Source organism: Anneissia japonica, unplaced genomic scaffold (assembly GCF_011630105.1).
Source record: "Anneissia japonica isolate Jap-2015-1 unplaced genomic scaffold, ASM1163010v1 scaffold287727_len1644234_cov201, whole genome shotgun sequence".
In the NCBI taxonomy this organism is placed as follows: domain Eukaryota; kingdom Metazoa; phylum Echinodermata; class Crinoidea; order Comatulida; family Comatulidae; genus Anneissia; species Anneissia japonica.
The window spans coordinates 1,511,294-1,535,394 of NW_022713615.1; the positions used below are offsets into that span (position 1 = coordinate 1,511,294).

A 24,101-nucleotide genomic window follows, 5' to 3' on the forward strand; every position below is an offset into this window, starting at 1 on the left:
AGCCAAATGTTCGCTGACAGCAATTGTGCGTAACTCGTGGCAGTTTTTGATATATCGTGCGAACAAAAAAGGGGAGAAAGAAAGAAGAATAAAAAAAAGAAGATGAAGATGATGATCCTGACAATAACAATAGGTGATCCGCACTAGCTGCGGATCACCAATTAAGTAGCACATAACATTGATTTGCATTGACATTTTTAAAATTTAGTGGCAAAATGGGGGAAGGGGCACATGCCTCCGTGCCCCCTACTAAATTCGCAATACCTGGTCTTTTGTAGGATACAGCCACCTAACAAAACTGCACAGCTCTTTAACAATCTAACCCTCACATGCAGGGAAAACAGATGATGATGATGATGATGATGATGATGAGAAATGCGCTTCAAATTCCCATAACTTGTTCCACCCTCACTTCCCATTCCTGATTCATTTATTATAAAATATAGGAATAACAAACATACCTTCAGCAGGGATGACAGTCTCTACATGCATTTGGTCAACTTTAATCGTCGTTCCTGAATCTGTCATCTTTACCAACCCAGTGTACAAATCACGAACTTCCTAAAAATATTATTAGTTTATACAATGTTAGGCTATACTTTTTTATATCTTGTTTTGTGAACTCGCAACCCATCATTGTTGATGACTTCGAATAAGAATAATATTTTATTTCTGGCCACTAAGCTCACCCACTGCCACAAAAAATGGAAATTTCAGAAAAATATTTTAAATAAAAAAGTTTTTCTTTATTTTTATTATGCCCACCGCTGCCTTGAAATCTCCAAAAATTAGATACAGTATGTATATTTCTTCCAATTTATATAAATTTAAAGCATTTCAACATCCCATTACTAAAATGTTTACATTCAACAATAAAATTTCATTTTCATTTGTTCCTCCACCCAGGTGTTTTTGGCAAAACTATTAACACTTATTTATATCCACCCTCCTCTGATGAAAAATAAGTTTGCAAACAAGGTATAAAAACACTCTCGCCTTAACAACTTCTTAAAATTGTTTCCTGATTAACAATAATGACTTATTTATCACACATTTTATTATGCCTTTTGAAAATAATTCAATTAGGCAGGATTACCTAAATGTTATAAAAATATTAGTCGACAGGTTCTCCAAAAAAAACACTTTACATTAAAAAGTCATATACTGTACTATTCTAAAGCTAATTAATTACATAATATAGTTATATAAAGAAGCATTTAAATATTTCCAACTTGTCCTGGTGTTCCTTACCACAAATATAATTTTTAAGCAATTTCATTAAATACTTAAAACATATGAGTTATTAAGTTTGTCTCCTTCCTTATGACTTACTTTTATAACTCCTTTCTTTTTATAATATTTCTCCCCTAATCGTTTGGTGATAACTTTTACTACAATTCCCTTGGCCAGCCAATAATCTTTCTTTGGGTTCTCTGTCTTCTTTTTCTTTTCTTCCATCTAAAAAAAACAACAAACTTGTGAAATTAATTTACTTATCACTGACTAAAAGTAGGGGTATGTTTTCCCATACATTTTTACTAAACCTTAGGTATAAAAGTATGTGCTTTTTCTTGGATATTCATATACCTCTGGCTATAAGAGTAGGTGTGAATATTTTATTGTGCAGTACTTTCGAATTTCAGAAATACACGTTACAACAATTGTGTTCCATTGTAATTTCCAAAAAGGACAAATAAATTTGATTCTAATTCTAATACATACTATTTTCTGATTTATACACACAAAAGTCTTTTTCATTCTTGCACTCACCTCTTTTATTTCCTCTAAGGCTGATTTCTTTCTTTTGCGATCATCCTTCTCATTCTTTTTACTTGACAATGCTGACTCTGCAGCTTTCAAAGCATTAGTGACAGCCTTCTCTCTAAAATTTTGATAAATACAAATATCAATAAACTTTCTCAAAAATGCATTATTCCAACCAATGTGGAAGGTATGAAAATTGTGAGGTCTCAATAGAATGGAATTACTTTATCATATCATGGAGGTATAAAATACCTCCATGATCATATCATTCTACAGTATTTACATAAATGAAATGTTACCAGCACTGTTACAGATGTCTGCACTTTGACTGATAAACACTAAAGGACCACATTGATTGATTGATTGATTTAATGAAGCAATAAGTCATTCAATCAATTTGGTCTCTAATTTTTATGTGTCATCAATCACATACCAGATACCAACACTGATGTGTGAGATTGATGACACATAAAAATTAAAGATTGATTGATTGAATGAATGACTAATGATTGATGGATTGACATCAATTGATTTACAATAATTGACTGACTGATTGGCATCAATTTACTTATCAAAATCATTCTTACTTCTTTACTTCTCCAGATGTTCCTGGCTTTAAACCTTCATCTTTACTTGACTTTGCTCCTAAGTTGAAAGTGATTTTGTCATCTTCATCATCACGCTTGAGCTCTGTATAAACTGTCTCATTCTGAAAAAGTAAACACAGTTAACATAGTTGTTGCTGCCAGAGATAAATAGGTTTGTTTATTTTTAAGTAAATTTTAACACAACCTCTCATTCAATTATTAACATGTTTGACTTATCTTTAATGTAAGAAAAGAATATCCTACTTGTGTCCTTGGGCAAGGAACTTTATCTGCATTGCTTCTTTCCACTCAGGAGTATAAGTGGGTATTTGGTAGGGTTAAATGCCAAAATTCACTGACTTTATGGAATCCTCCCCCAGGAAGCTTGAGTGTTCCATAGGCATTTAATCCAAAGACCGGAGTAATGATAATGTTTGGCGCATAGATGGCTTAACAATAATGAGCTACATAAGACTACCATTATTATAATTATCATCCCATCTTCTCTTGCTCTCTCGTACAAATACTTGTTTCTGAAAGTACAATTTTGTTACCACAGATAAAAGTTAAACGTTTACTTTATTCTTTTCCGTTTCAGAGGCTTTCTCAATCTGTTTCTGAATAAACTTTTGCATTCTTTCTTCATCATCTTCTTCAATTTTCTCCCTCTTCTCCAACAGTTTCTGTCGGGCAAGAACTTCCGGATCACGGTCAATGTAGGTAATAAACCAACCCTTCTCTGTGTGATCAACAGTTACATAACCTTCAAAAGAAATGATAAATCAAAGCTTTATTTGGTACATTTAATAGCTCAATCATCATTACTGTCTGTGGCAAAATATTGGTTTGCTCAGATGCCTAAGTAAGAACACCCCTCACAAATATTATGGAGCAGCCTCTGGAACTGAGGGGATACCACAAAGCAGATTATTATTATAGGATACTAGGAAAAAGGTCAAAGTTTAAATTCCTCTACCTTCCCTTCCAAGCCACTTTACAAAGTCGGTTAGTGTTTCCCACTGCGTAGATGTCATATGTATGTGATCTCTGTCTTGGATGTATTCATTGTATATAACATTTGAATGGATACGTCTTGTCCCAAACCGCCTCTTCAATAGCTCCATAAAACCATCCAAAAACTCCCTAAAAAAAGAAAACATCAAGTATTAATATATTCAAAATTAGGATTGTTAATAAAATATTGTGGGCAGCCTTATGAAGAAATAATAATAATGTTAATTTGATCTTTTTTTATGGTTAAAAAAAGTCAACAGCAAGATGGCACAGACATTTTTTGTTTGGAACATTCCAATACTTTGCTTGGGTAAGCTTAGCATTTAAGTTGCTATATTTGTTGGTCAGTCTTTCATTGTCTCGTTCTTTGGAGAGAAAATGAAAGGAACTATATTTTTCCTGATACTTACTCTGAGAAATAATCCAGATACTTATCTGGGTTTTCAGCAAAGAGCAGCAGCTGTCTCTGATGAGACTCTGACATCGTGTGACATTTAAACCCATTCTGAAGAGAAAAAAACGTGGGAAAAACATTATTTCAATATAATGCAATCATCAATGATATAGCATCTGTAAAACAGCATCAAAATAATATCAAATATTTGATTATTAATAGCTTTCAATTGGTAATTAAAATGATAAAATATTCCAATATTTGCCAATTAACAACAGATGTATAAATAACAGTTTCTATATTCTGGCATAGACCCTTAAATAGGCTGGTTAAATCAAAGTTTTTTATTCAATAGAAATAGATCTGTAAATCATTAAAAACATACTTCTTAATATTATCTTTTGATCCTTTTCAAGCTATTCTGTATTACAATTCAATTTTCTTTAGTTTTTCCGATTTTTCATGCTCATTTCATGATTTTGTGTTACATGTATTAATGTTTAATGTTTGCTTCTTAAGTCAAGTAGATATTTAACAAACCTCATCTCTACACTGTTTCTGACACATTTGGCAATACCATCTCAACTTTTGCAGTCCCTTTGCTTTGATACGATTTGCAATTGCCTTTGGTGTTAGGAATCCGTTTTTCGGCATTTTTCTATCCAACCTAAATAAGACAGTAATTTTGAACAGATTAATTAAATTAGGCCTCTAGCTACTCATTTAATCATTGTAGGCCTAGGCCTGGCAAATATGCAATCTTGAACGTTTAAACATTGGGTCAAATGTTTAGGCCACAGGAGTGTCTAGGCCTAGGCTAGGCCCGCAACTAGAGCGCCGCAGGCTACTACTGTCCAGCCTAGAGTAGGGCTTAAACTAAGTAAGCCCTAAACCTAGGTCTATGTCAATTTTGTGCGCCCGTCGATAATAAAATAACTCAGGATTACCATATTCTATGATGCATACATATATAGCTTAGGCCTACATACCTTACCGCCTTACAGGGCCTAGCATAATAACGAATTAAAAATTATTATTATTATTATGTAAAGTGACACTACTAACAGTCTCCCTCTTGTGGTGGTTTGGCTTGATGTTATAAAGACAAATCTATGCGGTTGTGGTTGGCAAAATCAATTTGAAAACTTCGTGTCGGCTCGCAATTATTCCAGCTTTAGTTCTGTATAGCGTTCTAGCATAAACAATACAATACAACGGCTGTTGGTTGTTGGTTCTTAGTTGATCTTGCCTTCTGTTTTAAATACATCCTATACCGATTAACATGCCTAAAACCAAGAAGAGAGAGAACAATTTGGTTATTTACTTGACTTCATTGTGCTCTCTTGTACCAACAGTCGCAATATTTATGTGGTTTAGAAATGTGCAACCGACCGCCTACATGGACGAGATTTTTCATGTACCACAGGCCAAACACTATTGCAATGGGTCGTATGACAAGGTATCCGTCCAACCAAGTAGGCCTAGGGCTTGTATATGACATTCCTAATCAGGGAAGTGGTATGTAATGTGATATATGGTGAAATGCCAGACACCCCAACCCTGGCCCAATTTTGGGCCAAAATTAACTAATATTATGGTTGATTTCAACTGATGAGGCATTAATATAATAATAATATTTATATGTTTGTCCTGGGGAAAATTGGAAAGGAGCCATGACGAAGAATACATCGTTGGTCAAACTCATTCATAATTAAATTCAATATTTTTATATTACTATTATGGTAGTCCAATAAAACAAATATACAGTATTGTCATCTTCTGTAATATGTTATTGAAAGTTTGCACTATCATTAGAGAATATTTAAACAATACATTTTATGTATTTAGAATTATACATTTATATACTGATAACGTTACTTGAATGATGTAGATAATATTTCTATGCTTAAAGCTTAAAAGAAAGTCTTCATATTTTGTTTTGTTTGTTTATTTTTACAGTGGGATCCAATGATAACAACATTACCCGGTCTTTATATTATGTCAGTAATTTTACTCAAGCCTATTTCGTACCTGACCAAGATAGATGTCAATGATATCTGCCACATTGCTTTTCTACGAGCCACAAATATCATATTCACCGTGGGAAATATTTGGTTACTTTATTGTCTACAAAAACGAATAAATAAATATGAAAAAGTTAGTACAAAGTTCTTGCAATTCTTATTCAGCAATGAGCAGATGGAAAATACTAAAATTTAGAAAACTATTCACTGTTCTGTAAAATTAAAAAGGTTAATGTATTTATTTATAAAGTGCATGTTATCTGCCAGCTGCAGCCCCCCCTCCCCTCAAATTTGGAAAGTAAAAAAAAAAAGAAAAGAGAAGTAATAATTGATCGCCTCAGAGGTTATTTTTGGGCGTTTAGAAAAAAAATATTCCGGACCCCCTAGGGTAGTGTTGTCTTGATCAGCCCCACTTTTGGGCCTCCTTTTGGACATCTCGGAATCCACCCCTGGTATTTACTTTCATTTAATTAAATTATGTTTGAAATTAATGTCCCAATTCAGTTACATTTTATTGTAATAATAATAATTGCTATGATATTTTTTGTTGCATAAAAGATACTAAGATATATAATTTTTTATACTGTGTACAAATATATTTCAACATGTTTTCATTGGAAAAAATTAATCGAAATCTTTATTATTTTAAAATTTTAAAAGGTATTGATTCAAGGCCTATATTTAACCAAATTTTATTTCATTGCTTTCAGAATGTTTCTACTTCAAGATATGTAATGACGTCGGTAAATCTGATGACTTTTCCACTGTTGTATTTCTTCACCTTTCTTTACTATACTGACGTTGCATCCACCTTTTTTGTGCTTCTCATGTACTTACGTTACCTAGAAGAGCGCCATATACCATCCGCATTCTATGGAGCGTGTGCAATGATGTTTAGGCAGACCAACATTATCTGGGTAGTGTTTGTTGCAGGGATCGTTGTAGCAAGAGAAGTTGAGAAAAATACTAAATTAGAGATGTATATCTCACATTCCCTTGTCATCCAGTCTATTACTACAGCTGTTAAATCAGTATTAATACACCTGTATAAAGTCCCAAATGTTATGTTTCTTTTAATTCTATTATCACCATATTTGTTTTTAATGTTTGGGTTTGCAGTGTTTATTTATATGAATAATGGTATAGTAGTTGGGGACAGAAGTAGTCATCAAGCTGTTTTAAACTTCCCTCAAATTTTCTATTTCTTCAGTTTCACACTAGGCTTGGGTGCACCATTTCTGATCACACCCAGCAAGGTAATCTCATTCATAAAGGCATGTTTGCGTAATGTTTTCATTCTAGGCATCCTTGTTGCCATCTCAACTGTTATCATCGTGAATTTTACATACGTTCACCCGTATCTTGTTGCAGACAACCGCCATTATACATTTTACGTATGGATGAAAATATACAGTCGGCATGAATTGGTACGCCTAGCGCTCATACCGATTTACCTTTACGGGGGATGGAGTATATTTGATTCACTAGATACAGAGCCTGGGACGTATCTCTTTAAGATAGTGTTTTTTATATGCATTGCTGCAGCAACGGTCCCTCAGAAACTCATGGAGTTTAGGTACTTCATAGTGCCATATTTACTGACTAGGCTGCATATGTCTACTGGTAGTTACTTGCAACTTATTACTGAGTTTATTCTCTACCAAGTGATTAATTTCATTACTCTCTTTTTATTTGCATACAAACCATTTACCTGGCCTAACTCTAATGACATTCAGAGGTTTATGTGGTGAAATGTAATGTAGACTGTAGGAATTGTTACTTGCACCAGTCTTAAACAAAACTTTAATTAGGTGTAGAGAAATACTGTTTACTTCAAATCTTCTATTTTCCCAATTAGATTTTTTTTTTACTGTAAGATGTGTCTAGATGGTGGTTGAACCATGTGTGTACCACCACTATTGTGTACATGAACATGAAGATTTAGCATTTCTTATTAAATGTATTTGAAATCTTATTTAAACTAGTGTTTCTTTCTACATTACTTTATAGCCCCGTTCCGCAACCTTTTTAGCCCACAGCCCAAATTAAATGTCAAGCACTCAGACGCAAACCGTCGGACCTGAAGGACCAATTAATCACCTGAATTTCATTGTAAATTTATTGAATATGGTACTATTTTTTTGAGTTTGAGTGATTAAGTCACTAAATCACATCCAGGTGATCACATCCATCGTTTTATAGGTGCGAGGCTAGCGGAGGTCAGAGCAGAACCATGCCAACTTGATCCTTTTGTAACCAATTGAAAGATACTACTTAATTCATAAAAGATTCTTCATATCACCCACAAAATATATTAAAACTTCCTCAAAATGAAATTAATACAACTTGGAATTACTCATATAATTGTTTGCCCCACCAGACGTGTTATCGTAATCGGTACCTTCCCAAATACTTTTTTAAAAATCGCAAGCGATTCGGGAGACTTATTGAACATGAAACTATTATTGACAATGCACGCATTTGCCACACTATAATTATGCACGTTTGTTTACTGTAATTTTTGTTTGGTTTGTCTGTGAACCAAACGTCTGGTTGTGACCCACATGTTGCTGAACGATGCTTTTTAGTATTATAGTAAAGTATTCATTATGAATATTTTGTGATTTAGATGAGGTGGGTGTTAAGAAGATTACCTCTGGTAGAAAAATAGTTTTGCGTAGACAAATATTTGTTACCTGCGTATAAATAATTGGAAATTAGCTTGCTGATTGCTGTGTTTTTGTTTTAGTTTTTTTGTTAAAAAAAAACAACGTACTAAAACATTTCCTGTATTAGACTAGTAGTAGCTACTGTGTTTGCCTGTTTTGTGTACATTTTATATAGGGATGGTGCCAATATTTGCCAAAGGGGAGAGGGCCTGATGTCCCCGACAGGGAGGGGAGACATCCCCTACCTGTCTCTTATACACATCTATATTTATATGTTTGTCCTGGGGAAAATTGGAAAGGAGCCATGACGAAGAATACATCGTTGGTCAAACTCATTCATAATTAAATTCAATATTTTTATATTACTATTATGGTAGTCCAATAAAACAAATATACAGTATTGTCATCTTCTGTAATATGTTATTGAAAGTTTGCACTATGAAAATACATTAGTAGTGTTAATCATGGTTATAGAGTAGTTTTAAAAGCATTTACAGATGTATCATCTGAACAAAAGACGACAAAGGGGACATTTTTTTAAAGGATTTTTTATGTATATTTCAGCTTTAAAATGATAATCGGAGATGAATTTGATGACATTAATGCAGTACTGTACCAGTTTTCTCTTAATTTGTAATGAAAGTTTGTCAGCAATATCCTTTATGTGCTACTTCAAATTCAGTAAACGTGGTGATTCGATCGATTAATACTCTACCGTACTTATTACAATGCTGCAGATTTCTTCGAAATTAAAAAATGTACGTTTCTTAAATCACTGTATCTTCCTTTTATACGAATTATTATTAGCTATAGTGCAGTTATTTTTTTTATGTACGATACAAAGAAGAACCAACCAAAGACGATCCAACGTCCGTTCAGGAAAGTAAATAAAAATTGTGGGGAACGAATAAATCGCACCAATGGCCTTTTAATCGCAAGGTACATCCATCGACATATGGAAGAATGGATGCAGATGCAAGAAAAAGCAGCAACAAACTATTCATGCTATATGAAGACCATGACAAATCTAAGAGCCTTGATATTATTGTTTATTAATATTGTTTGCTACTTAATCATGGTACAATTCAACATTATATTCAATCACAACACAAATAAGAACACCAGTACCTGTATACAGTGGCGGCTCTAGGATATAATGTATTGGGGTGGGGGGGGGGGGGGGGGGGCGCTAAGATGTCCGACGGAGCCGCTCTTCCCCACTGATTCCACTTGCGGCATTACTCTTTGGAGAATACCCAGTCAACCACATTGCCGATTTTGTTTCAACATGTATTATAACATCAAACCTTTTTCCGATGACTGAGTTCATAAAATAATTAGTTACAGATTTTGTTTCAACAGGTATTAACATCAAACTTTTTTCCGATGACTGAGTTCATAAAATAATTAGTTATTTAATCATGTTTTTGTCATTGTATTCTAAATGTTTTTTTTTTTACTCCAAATATTTATTTTATTTATTGAACATATTTATACAGGTTAACATATCAGGAAGGTGTAATAGCCTGTTCTACATATGGTCTTCTGTTTTGTGATACAAAATTACAGTATACAAATCAACAAGTTATATTATTTAAATTAAAAATAGACTTAATTACAAATCATTATGAATACATTTGTGGTCTGTCAAAAAGTGGTCATGTTGAAATCTGACTAATCCCAACAAGAAGAAATAAATGGTATCAGTACAGGGCCGAAGCCAAAGGTACGGTTAGTCAGGTTTAACCTGACCACTATTTGACAGACCACAAGTGATAGGTTTTGAATAGGGAAAATTATTAGGGTAAATTCTGTTATCTTTAAGATGATTAAAATATTAATAATGTAATTGTTTGTATAGGCCAAATCAACTGTATCATTGTACTGAACATTTACCTCACTAACCTTAAACCTAATGTCTCCTTAATTACTGTATAAAAGTCTGTTTGTGAAAAGCCCAAATGGTCAAGTCCCTACATTGATTTATAAAACTTGATTAACAGACAGCTTATACTAAATATAAGTTCAGTTTTCCCCAAAGTTTTAATACTATCTGACCAATAGAAACTCCCAAAAGCGATGTAATGGTCATGATAATGTGACATCTTTCAACCAATGAAAGTCCACCACACCCCCAATGAAAAGTAAAGGAATTGTGATGTAAAGGATTTCCTTCTGATGCCTTGAAGGCAACACCACGTCAAGCAACTTGTAAATATTGTACATAGTATATAGCAGTAGTGAATAAAGTAGGCATAGTACAAAAACAAGCGCCAGCATACTGGCTCCACGTTTTATGTATAGCGGCAGGGTATAAAGAAGTACCACAGGCAAGGCTTGAGTAGTCCTAACAAGAAGAAAAATACACACCCAATTACATTACAATTCCATTGTACTAGACTCAATGATCCCTCTTGACATAAACTCAGGACACAAGTCTGTGAACTCTGGGATCAATGCCGTGGCCAGAATTTTCAAACAGTGTGGGACAATATCAGGGTGGACCAACTTTATGCGTAAATTCAAACAATGTGGACCAATTATATGAAAAATCTGGACCTAGTTTCTTAAAATTTTACCCATTTTAGGCTAAATAAGAAATCTGGACCCATTTTTCAAAAAGTGGATCCATTTTATGTATAAAATTGCATAATTTTGACCCATTTTTAAAAATGTGAACCCATTTTTTGTGGATCCATTAACAAAATTATGTGGGACTGTCCCAAATGTCGCAATAATTCTAAGGCATTGTCTGGGTGAACTGATATTTTTTCTCTTTAGTATAAGATTTATTATCGATTAAATTGAGGCTCTGGATGAAAAGCATTGACGAAAAACTGATCTCATACCAGGGACGTATCCAGGGGGGGGGGGAGAGACGCGGCCGTATCCGGGGGGGGGGGGAGACGCGGCCCCCCCCCCCCGGTACACAGTGTTAACATTTTAAAACTTATTCTTGAGCCAATACAAATTCTTTCCATCATTTAAAATGAATACTTCTGAACATGTAAATATGCATCAGTACACGTTATACATAGGCCTAATAGAACACATATGCCTAAGCCTGATTTAAAAAAATCTTAAATCCATAAATCTCAGGCCAGGTCTTTTAAGATAGAAATGCGATATTGTGGTTCAATTTCGTTTTTCTCCTTTTGCAAGTTTTTTTAAATGTTAGTTTAATAATACTACTACTAATAGTAGTAATAATAATAATAATAATAATAATAATAATAATAATAATAATAATAATAATAACAATGATGATAATGACGATAGTAATAATTGATAATAATATTAATAGCAATAAAAAGTGAAGAAAATTGTGCTAAATGCGAAAAAAGGTTGTGATTTGTTGATCATACTATAGTATATATAGTTAAAGCTTAGTAAGTTATAATTAGGCCTAAGTTGTCCTGGATATTAAGTAGATTCCTGATAAAAGATCATGAGAAATTTGTTGGCATTTCATTTTGACTATAATGGTAATGTGATGATGATGAATTTTATTATATAAAAGTGTCATTTCCGGCCATCTCGAGAGGTACTATTTCCTCAAATTTTCTCACCTCAGCCCCAGCCATGGTGGGGCTGATATTATTTTTCGATAGAGTAGGCCTATTATCTTCATCTCCGTTCGTAAAATAGAGAGTTCGTAGTTGGGAGGATCGTATTTGAAAGATGTTAAAAACGTACTTTTAATAGCAAATTACATCATTCAAAGGTTAAAGGTTACTGGAAAGAGTATTGTAATCAGAACATGGACCTATAATAATTGAACTCCTACTGATCTTGGTACGTGCGGTAGTCGTACATCCTGGAATTGACTGGGAAAGTATGTGTCATGGATGATTTGTAAACATTTATTGCAATAACACAAACAGTTATTTCTTATTCAGTAGCAGACTTGGAAAGACGATTATCACGAAATGAATAGTTCAGGAGGAGGGTTTCAGCCAGGCTCGGCAACAGCTAATCCATCGACGAAAGTGGAGCTCACTGTATCGTGTCGGTACGTAAGATAAGTGGGGGTGGGTGGGTGTGTAGGCCTGGGCCTAACGCCTTTAAGGTAGCCTAATTTAGGCCCCGTAGTGGGCAGGTATTTTCACCTGGGCCGGAGAAATTTTGAATTAATGGCTCCATAAATTCAGAAATCATGTAAAAAATCATATATTTTACTACTGTAAAACACAAAACAAATAACTTATGTATGTTGACGATGATGTGTTGCTACTCAGACCTGTGAATGTTATGAGCTAGCGAACCCTCCGAGAAGCCTATCATTAACATTTTTCATGGTGTGTTTTTTTTATATATTTTGGTGGTTTTCATTCCTAATTATTTACATATCATTTTTTCACACAGTAGGTAAAAAGACAATTTTTGAAGATAGAAGTGTTACAGTACTAAAATACATTAGCGCCATATCCAACCAGATCCAGGATGTTTTTATTGCGATCGCTCACTCTATGAATGTGGGAGATTGCCGAAAGACTTGAAATAGACCTAGGCCCTACCTACAGTAGCTTCAAGGCAGATAGTATCTTACCGAATCCCTACAGCAGTACTATATTATTACTTACAGTACTAACTCCTAGTGTATTTCTGTTTGCTATTCTAGAAAACTTCGAGATATGGATGTGTTTTCAAAGTCGGATCCATGTAAGTATACACCTGCCAACTCCACCCATAATATGTGAGTCTCGCCCATGTGTGAGTTTTTTAATTTTTAAAAATTTATATAGGCACACAATACATGTGCCAAGGATTGTCAATAGCGAATATATCACTGTCCTACTTGTAGGTGACAATCCCTTACAAAAGACAAACATTCACACACGATGCTTTACACAAACTAAATCTCATTAAATCATTAATATGAGATTTAGGGAGTGGAGTTGTTTTGGTTGTGAGAAAAAATTCTGCAACACTGACAGGAATTGATTCCAGGACCCTGGGATTGGAAGGCAATCATCTTAACCACAAAGCTATTCAACTCCACTCATGTGCATCATGCATGTCAAAATTTTGATATTAAAAAACAAGAGAATTTAGTGTGAAGCGCCACTGAGGGCCTTGGCCTTTGGGGGTTGGGGAGAGGGCCTCACTATTACATGGGGGTCCAGGGGGTGTACTATTTAAAGTATCATAAGGGTGAATCTCAATTTTTTTGCACTTATTCTTTACTGACACCATGTAATCAATTATCATGATCAAGCATAACTTTGCAGCACTCATATCCACATCTCTCGCACCACTCAAGGAGAGGCTATATGCTGTTGCTGAACAAAATATTGAAACATATTCTAGATTCAACATTTCTTTATTGTCTAAAGAAGGAAATTTCTGGTGGGAACATTTTCATTTCAATAAATATATACACATACATTATAAAAATAGAGGTTAAAATAACATACTCAAGGTTTTTTGTAGTATTTTATTCCAACAAAGACAGTTGTATACAATTAAGATTAGTATGCCTATGCAATTTTCTTTGTAAAACTGGGAGAGCATGTGAGAAAATGTGAGAAAAATAATTGGCCAGGAGTTTTCCGGCCAAAACGGGAGTGTTGGCATGTAGGGAGCATCCACTTTTTACGTCTCACGCCTATGTTGTCTTTAATATCTCACACATCATAACAATTTTATAAAAGGTAAAATGTGTAGGCTGATTATACCTAAATTTGTCATTAAAATGTGATATAGGCCATATAAATTTCTTTCAACGATGCTATTCACAGACACAGACAACAAGTTTTTTGACACACATTTAAATTTTTTTTTTAGTAATCTTATATTATATATATTATTATTATGTATTGTTAATTAGTTCACCACCTCAGTAGTTAACGTGCACTTGTCATAGTGCCACTGAACATTGCATTCTGCTGTGGATATTGGTGCTTTACAAACACTTGTTAATTTATTGATTGATTAACAACTATAATGGGATAATATTGCCTTTTGTACCCTAAAATGAAAATAATGACGTCATTCATGTGCGCATCACTTTTGTCATTGCATGGACTAAATTCCCATTGTTTAACTGCCGCTATTTTGCTTGTTTGCACATGTAAACAAAACAGTTTGCTACTTTCTCCATTCTCAGTACAGTAAACTTCACTGTTGATAAACTCAGACTTTAATTTAACTAAATTGTTTATGAAATAGTTAAAATTTGGTAGAACATAAACTAAATGAAGTTGGTTAAACATGTAAAGGTTTTGAAATGTAGGCCCCTTAGCATTTTGTTAATGTTGCTGATTGAGGAAACCCACACCTTTCCCAGGTATTTGTTGAAAAACATTTATTTAAAGCCAGTTTATATGTCAATTGCCAAAGAGAAGATTTGGAGGGTGTACCCAATTTTTGTCAAGTGCCTTCTCAAAAACCATCTGGGATAAATAAAATGATTGACAGTCCTGCTAATTGCCATGACAACAAGCCAAACCAGTCACATGTCGCAAATCCTGTTTCAGAGATACTGGCCAAAACATGCTGGAATGTCAACTTCTTTGAAATCTATTTTATTACACAGAACTAACCTTATATCATGCTATGCTGTTATTTTAAACATTTTTAATTTTAAAACAACAATTGTTAACGATTTGGTGATGGTTTCTGCCTGATAAACCACCTGTTTATACTAGCAATGATAACAAAAAAAAAAAGCTATTGCGATTGTTCATATAGAAAATGAAAGAAATAACAAAAGTTTCCACACTAGCATGATTCGATAACAAGTTATCGTGTATAGGATAAAAAAATATTTTCACAAATCAAATCAAATGATGTCATAATCATGGGAAAGCGATAAAATCGTTTTACTACTACGATTATATCGTTTTCCCATGATTACGATGTCATTTGATTTGATTTGTGAAAACATTCTTTTATCGTATACAAGATAGATTGTTATCGAATCGTGCTAGTGTGAAAACTTTTGTTATTTCTTTCATTTTCTATATGAACAATTGCTTTTTAGCATTTTATCATTTTCATTATTGTTGCAAGTATAAACAGGCCTTAAGTCTATTAATAACTAAAAATCTATTTTTGCGATGAGTGAGTTTGGCTTGTCCACATTAGTGATTAAGTAATCATCTTGTTTTAATGTATAATTGCAGTGTTTGATATCCTTCCAACTTATGATGAGAGAGCATTTTAATGGTATTTACCCACTGACTTTTTTGTTTAGTATTTTTTTATGGATGTCCTATGTCCTTATACAGTGTGGAAACACTTTGTCTTGTATTCCAAGCCTTTGATAATCTTTTATTATTTTAGTCACCTATCAATTGCCATTGCTTGAAGCGATACAGCTATTGCTATCTAGTAAAACTACATTTACAATAGTGTCACTACTATTTATGCAAATGTCAAGCAGTGGCGGATTCAAGGGTGGTGGGGGGGAGACAAGGGCCAAGGTGGGGCTGAGGTCGTATACACCACCCATCTGTTGTAAAAATCCTGCCTTGGGCCCCCCTCTATTTCAAATTCCTGTAACTACCACTGCAATGTTCACATTCCTTGAAGTTATTTGGCATGAAAACCCTTTGAAGCTTCACCACAATGCGCTTTAAGCCATAATACTGTATTGCAAAAGCAGCCTAACCTTGAGTTGTATGGTAATCCATTAATAATATTACCAAGGACTGTAAAATACAAAGCCTGCCCTTGATTGATAATTGTTCTCAACAAAGTTTAATGAATTTTTATGATTTCTTTACATAAATTAAACTTCATCAGATTTTCTTTTCCATGATGATTATAAAATTCATATTAGAATGTACAAAAATCCATATTTTTAAACTTTATTTTATATTTTAGTTTGTGTCTTCTACACTGTAAATCCTCGTACAGGACAATATCAAGAAGTAAGTAACATATCTTTAAAAGAAACATCTGTACGTTATTGTTACAGAAACTAAAGCAAGTGTTCTCCCAAAGCTAGTGGCAGTGAAAATGTTGTAAAATAAAAAAATAAAAAAACATTGATTAGGTCTAGGTAGTCTAGGCTGGCCTTCTTTCAGTAAATTAACCTCATTCCAGTTGTGTAAGCATTTATGTGTTGTTTTTTAAAGTCATTAAACCCCACTCAAAAAGAGGGTAATGCCTCACACTGCACCCATAGCTGAATTTTTATTTTGACAAATTTACCAGTAAAATTGTTTCAGTTGGGAGAACACTAAACAATTACTTAGGAAATATCATTGTCATAAAATACCAATTAATCAATGACATTTATTGACCAAATAAAGAATAAACATGCAAGATGAATTTTGGAACTGTCCCTTTAATTTTTTTTAACATGGAGGGTTTGCCTGAATACCGATGTCCCTTTCATTTTGTTTAAACATGGAAGGTTTTGAAACAGGAACTAGAAACTACTATTTAAACAAGCATTACAATATGGAACTAAAAAGGCTTAAAACTACATATTAATTACATAATATAAATGCAAATGCTTTTACTCTACAGTTTTAATGTGATATAAAACTGAACTTAAATTGCAGTAGTTTTCATTGTTTGAATAAGACTAATAACATTTAAATTATTATTATTATATCTCAAGAGTGGACGTACGGAGACTATCGATAATAATCTAAACCCAGATTTTGCTCGAAAGTTTGTTGTGGATTATTTTTTCGAACAACACCAGCCTTTGAAATTTGATGTGTAAGTATAAATACCTAATACTTAAGTATGCTTAAATGGTGCTATTCTGATTATTATAACAGTTTATATCAGTTAGTTGTATGGTTTGAGAGGGGTGTATCTGCAATACTGTAGGTAAGCTCACCCGCATCCTTAGATGGGTATGGTTTAAAACGATGGGCCTGCAACACTAGTTTTTCCCAGGTATTTCCTTAGATACCTCTAGTGTGAAAGGTGTGTATCTGTATTGTCCTGCCCCACCTAGTTCCTTATCTGCCTGGTACGTAAGGTGCGATTGCACTAGTTGTGGACAGATGGGAGTGTGCCAGTTTGCTGGCAGCAGAGGACATGAAGTGTCCCTCAGGGGAGGAGAAAGTTATTAAAAAGTGCAACATCTAGTCCCAAGCGCATAGAGACCTCGTTTATTTGCACTATATAAATCCATCTATTATTATTATTATCATCATCATCATCATCATCATCATCATCATCATTATTATTAGCAAGCCTCACCTACTGCCTCAGATGGGTCTGGTTTGATAGGCAGTGTATTTGCACTGGATGAGTTTCATTCCTCTCCCCTCTTTCTTAGTTTTGTATATGGGTCTTGACTGAGAGGGCTTAAGCGATGGGAGTGTCTACACTGGATTATAATATGCCACATAATGTGTGCCATGGACATGTGTCTGACATAGCAACTAAATAACAGGAGGTGAGAAAGCTCTAAAACAATAAATTAGATTTAAAATGTCTTTTTTTTTTATGTTTAGTTACGATGCAGACTCAAAAAGTAATAATCTATCAAGCCATGTAAGTTTGTTTTTTTTTAAATTTATTTTAGAATGTTGATTATGGTAATTGTGGTGATAATGTTATGGTGGTGGTAGTGCCAAGAGTGGTTAAAAAGTGGTAAAAAAGTTGCACTTTTGCTGGGTTGTGATGATGTTGAGTATGGTGGTGATGATGTTACCGATAGCGATACTGGTGAGGTGGTATTATAGATAATGTTGAATATTATGAGGAGAAATTAAAATCCCACTGTCGTACTGTATATATGGTATAGGCTTATGGTGTTGGCTTATGAGAAATGCTAACTAATGTAAAACAAAAATCGTTTAAACTTAATATTAGAAAAATATGAAAAGATTATTTAACAATTATGAAAATTAAATGCTTAAATATTGGATGATTAGAATTCAAATTCCATATTTTTCCATGGATCCTTATTCCTGCAGGATTTCATCGGCTCAGCCCAGTGCACCCTGGGACAAATTGTCGGAGCCCAGGGGTCAAGATTGGTAAAAGATCTTAGGTATGTAAAGTTAATTTGTGATAAGGAAATTTCAGTTCCATTAAAATTAGTGATAATGGACAGTGGAAGTTTTGAAAAAAATCACATCAAGTATTACTGTTTATAATTTTCTTTTAATTGTAGAGTGTTGGAATATACTATTTGCTTCAAAAGTTCTGGTTTAAATTTTTATTTTAGCATGTAAAAATTTAAAATTTTCATGGTATGATATTGAAACAGCTTGCAGTTATAATTCTTCTATTGGTATTATTGTGTTAATTGTTATTAGGCGAGTTACCCCCAGCTGCAATATTGGCACTGGTTCCTGTCACTCTTCGTCCAGGGTTCAGTGTGTAGAACCATGGAGGAATAAAATAATTTCCTCCATGGTAGAACCAAGTCATCTGGATCATGTGTACTTTAAAGAACCCATTGCATCTTTTGGAAGAGTAGGGGGTTGCCCAGATGCTGTGGTTAATTTCAGTCCAATATGCAATTCAGCACAATGACGCTGCAAGTTGTGAGCTATTTTCCTACAAATTTCCTACCTTTATTTTATAATTGTTCTCATTGTTATAATGTTTGTACTCTATTAGCTTAATTTATAATAATATTTTTTTCCAGAAACAATTAGACTAAGTATAGAACTATGATGCTGTGTTTTTAATTTCAGCCCCATACATTGAGCACAATGAGGTTTTGGGCTATTTTCCTACCTTTTTCTACATTTATAATTGTTTTTAATTTGTATAATGTTTGTACTGTATTATCTTAATTTATAATAATATTTTTTCAGGAGCAATCAAACTAAGTATGGAACTATTATTATCACTTATGAAGAATTGAGCTCCTGCAAGGTAGGAAACTGATGTTGAATATGTATACCGTAATACCTTGAATGAAGCCCAGTGGGCTTTATCTTGAGATCAAGTACATCTCGAATTGAAGCCCCATCTTTAGTTTGCAAAATCAGCCTTGAAAATCCCATGGGGGAATAGACTGTACATGAATTTCAGGAAACAAATTAAATTAAATATAAGCTTGGTTTATACTTTTGTGATTTAATACCAGTTGAATACATTCCATGATATAGATGGATGTTACAGTGGCCTTATTTGTTGTTTTATAGTACAAATTCACAAAATTTACAGCATTCATTTTGAAAAGAAGCCCCCCTCCCCCCTTTACTTTGCAAAGTAGTTGCGAAAAGGAGCCAATCTCCTAAAAAGGCCCATTTCAAAAAGAAGCCCATCCAAAGTTCGCAAAAAAAAGAATGTTTTTTGGACATACCTATATCATATTCTTAACGCTGCTGTTATATTCCTGGTTATTGGTCTTTTTAGGCATTACAGCATTTAAGAATGTTCTAGTATTTATTTCATGCCAAGCTGAAAGTTTCTATTAAAAAAAAAAATCAAATTATGATAAATAGGTTATGAAATACTTTGACTTATGTTTTTTTATTGAATTATTGATGACAAATGTTTGGTAAACTTTAATATTTAGAACATGTAATTTGTTATTCAGCAGGATGAAGCCCAGATGCAGTTTCAGGGCATAAAGCTAGCCAAGAAAGATCTTTTCGGTAAATCTGACCCATACCTCATCTTCTATCGCTGCAATGAAAATATGAGGTTTGTTTGTTCTTACATACTAAATTGTGTATACGTTGCTTGATTATGAATCTTATACCACATCCTTGTTTTTATTACAAGAAGTTAATCTTCACGAGACAGTTATAAAATCATCTTTTGTCTTTTTGACTTTCATAAGAATTATTTCTGGAAATAAATGGGTAATATATTGTAGGAATGAACTGTCTAATTAATTTTCAAGGGAAGTTTTTACACACAAAAAATGTGTAATTAATAAGGTATTTTACTTATACCATCAAGATCATTTGTTTTCTTGATATCATTGTGTTTTGTGTAAAGTTTTACAGTGGCATACAGAACAGATGTTATCAAGAATACTCTGAATCCAGTGTGGAAACCATTCACGGTGCCTCTGAGAACTCTGTGTAATGCAGACCTCGATAGAACTATCAAAGTAGAATGCTGTGATTGGAACAGAGATGGCAGGTAAAGTCAATCAACAGTTAATCAATAAATATAAATCAATCAATACATTAATTACCAATCAATCAATCAATAAAATAATTTTTAATTCACACAATCAATTAATACATTAATTATCCATTCAATAAATCAATAAAATAATTATTAATTCACACAATCAATCAATACATTAATTATCCATTCAATAAATCTCTGAACTGACTTACCAACTAGTCTATCACTAAGCAAGCAATCAATCAATCAATCAATAAATAAATAAAATAATTATTAATTCACACAATCAATCAATACATTAATTATCCATTCAATAAATCTCTCAACTGACTTACCAACTAGTCTATCACTAATCAATCAATCAATCAATCAAATAATTATTAATTCACACAATCAATCAACTAACCTACCAATTAGGCAATCAACAAATCAATCCATCAAAAATCAATCAATCACTAGATACTTCAGTCAATATCAAATCAATTATTAAATCTCCAAACCAACAATTATTTTGTTTCACAAACCTATCATTTTTAATGAACTCTGTTATTCAATTGCAAATGGAAGAAAATAAATGTATTTTTGAATTGAATTGAAAAAAAATCAATTGACCTATTAATTGATCAATAAATTTATCAAATTATCAATCAATCAGTGAGTGTTTGGATTTATATTCACTGTCCTTGCTATTTCCAAGTAGATTCAAGACAGTTGGTAACTATGTTGTATGGTAGTTAAATGAATTAGAAGATCTGAATTTATAACTGCAAAAAAAAAAAAAATAACTGTCCTGGTATGTTTTAGTCTATTGCTGTGCATGAGGGCAGCAGACTGGATAAGGACTCTTAAGTGTGGATCTGCCCCTAAGCATTATTGAAAACAGTAAACATACAAAATGGTCTGGCAACTAAATAACTAACCTTTTTACTGTGACTGTATTTACCTAAATGACTATTTTTACTGTACTATAATATAAATTATTTTTAAACTTTGTTTATATTTTCTATTTTTTTTTTCAGTATTGATTTAATTGGTGAATTCAAGACCAACATGCGGAGGTTTATTGAAGGAAGTCAAACAGATAACATATATAAGGTATTTGATACCTAACATCCAAATTTAATTTTAATCATGATATACATTCAAAATGCACACGTAGCCAAATGCATAATGATTTAATTGTACCACCTTGGAATATCTGCCAAGGTAAGAGGACTTTCTTATATTGTGCCTCAAAAAGTTGGAATGAACTTTCAAACGAAACAAAAACTAACTTTAAAGAAATGACCCTAGTTTCATTCCAACATTCTATTAATTTTTAAGTTTTACATTGAATCTTCTTTTGACTTTATTTTGTATTATCTTCTTTCTATTTCATGGTTTGTTTGTAACTGTACCACTTTGAAAATCAGTACTCAAGTACTGAAAGTGTATGCAGTCTAAAGAATAAATAAATAAGTAATAATGATAATTAATAATAATGATAATATTTTATAATAATGATATTGTCAGGGACTGTTAAGTATAACACATCAAGTTGGGTAAAACATCCTATAAACTCCATAAATAAATATTGGACTTTTATTTTTGTTAATCTCTTCTTTTCTAGTTAACCAAAGAGAAGAGTAAGAAGAAGGGCAAGACATATGGTACTATATCACTATTGAGCTGTCGGGTACAAAAAATGTTTTCATTCCTGGATTACATTCAAGGAGGGATGGAGCTTAGTTTTGTGGTGGCCATAGACTTCACTGCTTCCAATGGTAAGCTTACAGTTGATTTTCAGTATTTGATAATATCATGATGCTTTGGAATTGAAAGGGGGGGGGGGTTTGGAATTAATGATTACTATAATGCTTGTTTTCTATTGCATCACTACACAGTCGCTACAGTGTTTTCACTACAATCTTTGCACTGCGTAGCTGTCCCTGCCACGCAATCAGGAACGCTCTTTGATTCAGCTGATCAATCAGCGTCGCCAAAGGAGTCGGTGATGGCGTGTAGTGATTTTATGGAAACCAGACATAACTAGAATGGTTTGTAATGACACATTAACCTAAATTGTTACCAATTATGGCCTTGCACAGCCTTGGTGAAAAACACTATTGGAGTGACTTTAAGCTTTCCATGTTGAAAAATAGTATTAATCATGATGGTTAAGATGATGGTGAAATTAGGATAGTTTAAGTCTTTTAACTTTACAATTTTTAATTTGTAATTTTATTTTTAGGTGCCCCACAAGCCCCAAATTCTCTGCATCACATTAACCCTCATATTCCTAACCAGTACGAGCAAGCCATCCAATCAGTGGGCCTGATCATTCAAGAGTATGACACGGATAAGCTCTTCCCAGTATTCGGCTTTGGAGCAAAGCTTCCTCCTGATGGAAGGATTTCCCATGATTTTCCCGTGGTATGTTACAATTAGAACATTTGTCCAAGTATGAATACATTTTATTGTAATTATATAAATGAATTATATTATTATTTTAAGTATATGAAATATGAATGAAGTTTCCTTGTATATGATAAAATAATAGGCAAGATGATAAAACAATCTGGGATAATTTGTTAGATTAGGCATTTTAAGATTATTGCATCTAAATGGCCAAAAATTGTTCTTTCATGTTTTGAAAATGCTTTTCAGTGCCTTAATTTAGTAACTTAAAGTTCATTTTATCTAAAAATATAGCCCATTGTGGTTATCATTCAATATCATAATTTTGCCTTTTTATCATATGCAAATATTATGAACTCTATGCAAAACTATACGGCAGGATGTTAAAATGTTATAAAAATAAAATGAGTCAAGTGGCTCTCCACACAGGACTAATGTATGGAACTTTAGATGTCCAAAAAAACATTTTACAATGTTTTTACATCATAATAACCTTCAACGACATCATTAATCTATTCTATGTGTTACATTTGATTCTGCAGAATATCCAGATTATAATGATCACCCTGAATATTTTTTTTTTGTTCCTTTTAGAATTTCAATTACCAGAATCCATTCTGTGGTGGCGTTGAAGGAATTCTGGGGGCATACAGAAACTGTATTCCTCAAGTGCAACTCCATGGCCCCACCAACTTTGCACCAATAATTAACAGAGTCGCAAGGTAAAAAATTATTAAAATAATATTCATTTAAGTGTATTTTACATGTTTATGGTAGAAGTTGTAAGAACAGTGCTCCAATAAGGGAACAATGATGTAAAGGTCGTATTATCAACAAAAGTTCCTTTTCAGTTTTTTTGAAAAAGTGCCTCTGTTGGGAATTGAACCCAGGAACTCTCGCTGTCATAGCTGGTATATTGCAGATACACCTCAACCAGGACAATACTAACGTATGCCGTATGATGATTTTTATCTATATAAGTATGTGTATATATGTATATATATATATATATATAAAATCAAAACAAGATGACGCTTGGTTACAAATTCAACATTTTATTGCAATACAGGCTGTTTCATGAGGTACTTCCTCAATCATCAGGTGCTAGGCTCTGAATGAGACTGCAGAATAACAATCATGCATGGTGGAACTGTTAATTGCTATATAGATTATATTGTTATATAGTTTATTGGTAAACAGGTTAATTAGTATACTCATTATTATTCATAGA

General features: G+C 33.2%; 3 protein-coding genes across 8 annotated transcripts in view; 2 read left to right on the forward strand and 1 right to left on the reverse strand.

The window, feature by feature from the left end:
• LOC117108574 (DNA/RNA-binding protein KIN17-like) overlaps positions 1-4,851 on the reverse strand; it is a 7,457-nt gene extending 2,606 nt beyond the window's left edge. Inside the window, exons 1-9 of one of the 3 annotated variants that reach the window (XM_033250635.1) lie at positions 4,749-4,851; positions 4,300-4,426; positions 3,776-3,870; positions 3,328-3,494; positions 2,930-3,114; positions 2,352-2,473; positions 1,771-1,882; positions 1,333-1,458; positions 462-561 (exon numbers count right to left, since the gene is read on the reverse strand). In XM_033250635.1, the coding sequence (XP_033106526.1) occupies positions 462-561; positions 1,333-1,458; positions 1,771-1,882; positions 2,352-2,473; positions 2,930-3,114; positions 3,328-3,494; positions 3,776-3,870; positions 4,300-4,413 (1,021 nt within the window). In that variant the 5' untranslated portion in view covers positions 4,414-4,426; positions 4,749-4,851. The other 2 variants (XM_033250636.1, XM_033250634.1) reach the window with 2 other exon arrangements.
• Positions 4,852-4,910: 59 nt separating this feature from the next.
• LOC117108573 (putative Dol-P-Glc:Glc(2)Man(9)GlcNAc(2)-PP-Dol alpha-1,2-glucosyltransferase) lies at positions 4,911-8,589 on the forward strand. Of its 2 annotated transcripts, none has more exons than XM_033250631.1 (3): positions 4,911-5,218; positions 5,719-5,916; positions 6,494-8,589. In XM_033250631.1, the coding sequence occupies exons 1-3, from the start codon at positions 5,042-5,044 to the stop codon at positions 7,532-7,534; spliced, it is 1,416 nt and encodes a 471-aa protein (XP_033106522.1). In that variant the 5' UTR covers positions 4,911-5,041; the 3' UTR covers positions 7,535-8,589. The 2 variants fall into 2 exon arrangements, with proteins under 2 accessions (XP_033106522.1, XP_033106523.1); XM_033250632.1 differs by having other exon boundaries at positions 5,145-5,277.
• Positions 8,590-12,193: 3,604 nt separating this feature from the next.
• The window catches only part of LOC117108593 (copine-8-like), an 18,086-nt gene continuing 6,178 nt past the window's right edge, over positions 12,194-24,101 (forward strand). For 2 of the 3 annotated variants that reach the window (XR_004445386.1, XM_033250670.1), the window contains exons 1-13: positions 12,194-12,464; positions 13,074-13,114; positions 16,283-16,329; positions 17,028-17,131; positions 17,881-17,920; positions 18,346-18,422; positions 19,198-19,258; positions 19,929-20,035; positions 20,336-20,482; positions 21,493-21,568; positions 22,083-22,236; positions 22,704-22,885; positions 23,465-23,592. Coding sequence is in view for 2 of the 3 variants with exons in the window: in XM_033250670.1 (XP_033106561.1) it covers positions 12,382-12,464; positions 13,074-13,114; positions 16,283-16,329; positions 17,028-17,131; positions 17,881-17,920; positions 18,346-18,422; positions 19,198-19,258; positions 19,929-20,035; positions 20,336-20,482; positions 21,493-21,568; positions 22,083-22,236; positions 22,704-22,885; positions 23,465-23,592 (1,247 nt within the window). In the remaining variant the exon portion in view is untranslated. The remainder of the gene's footprint in view (positions 12,465-13,073; positions 13,115-16,282; positions 16,330-17,027; positions 17,132-17,880; positions 17,921-18,345; positions 18,423-19,197; positions 19,259-19,928; positions 20,036-20,335; positions 20,483-21,492; positions 21,569-22,082; positions 22,237-22,703; positions 22,886-23,464; positions 23,593-24,101) is intronic. The other variant, XM_033250671.1, reaches the window with a different exon arrangement.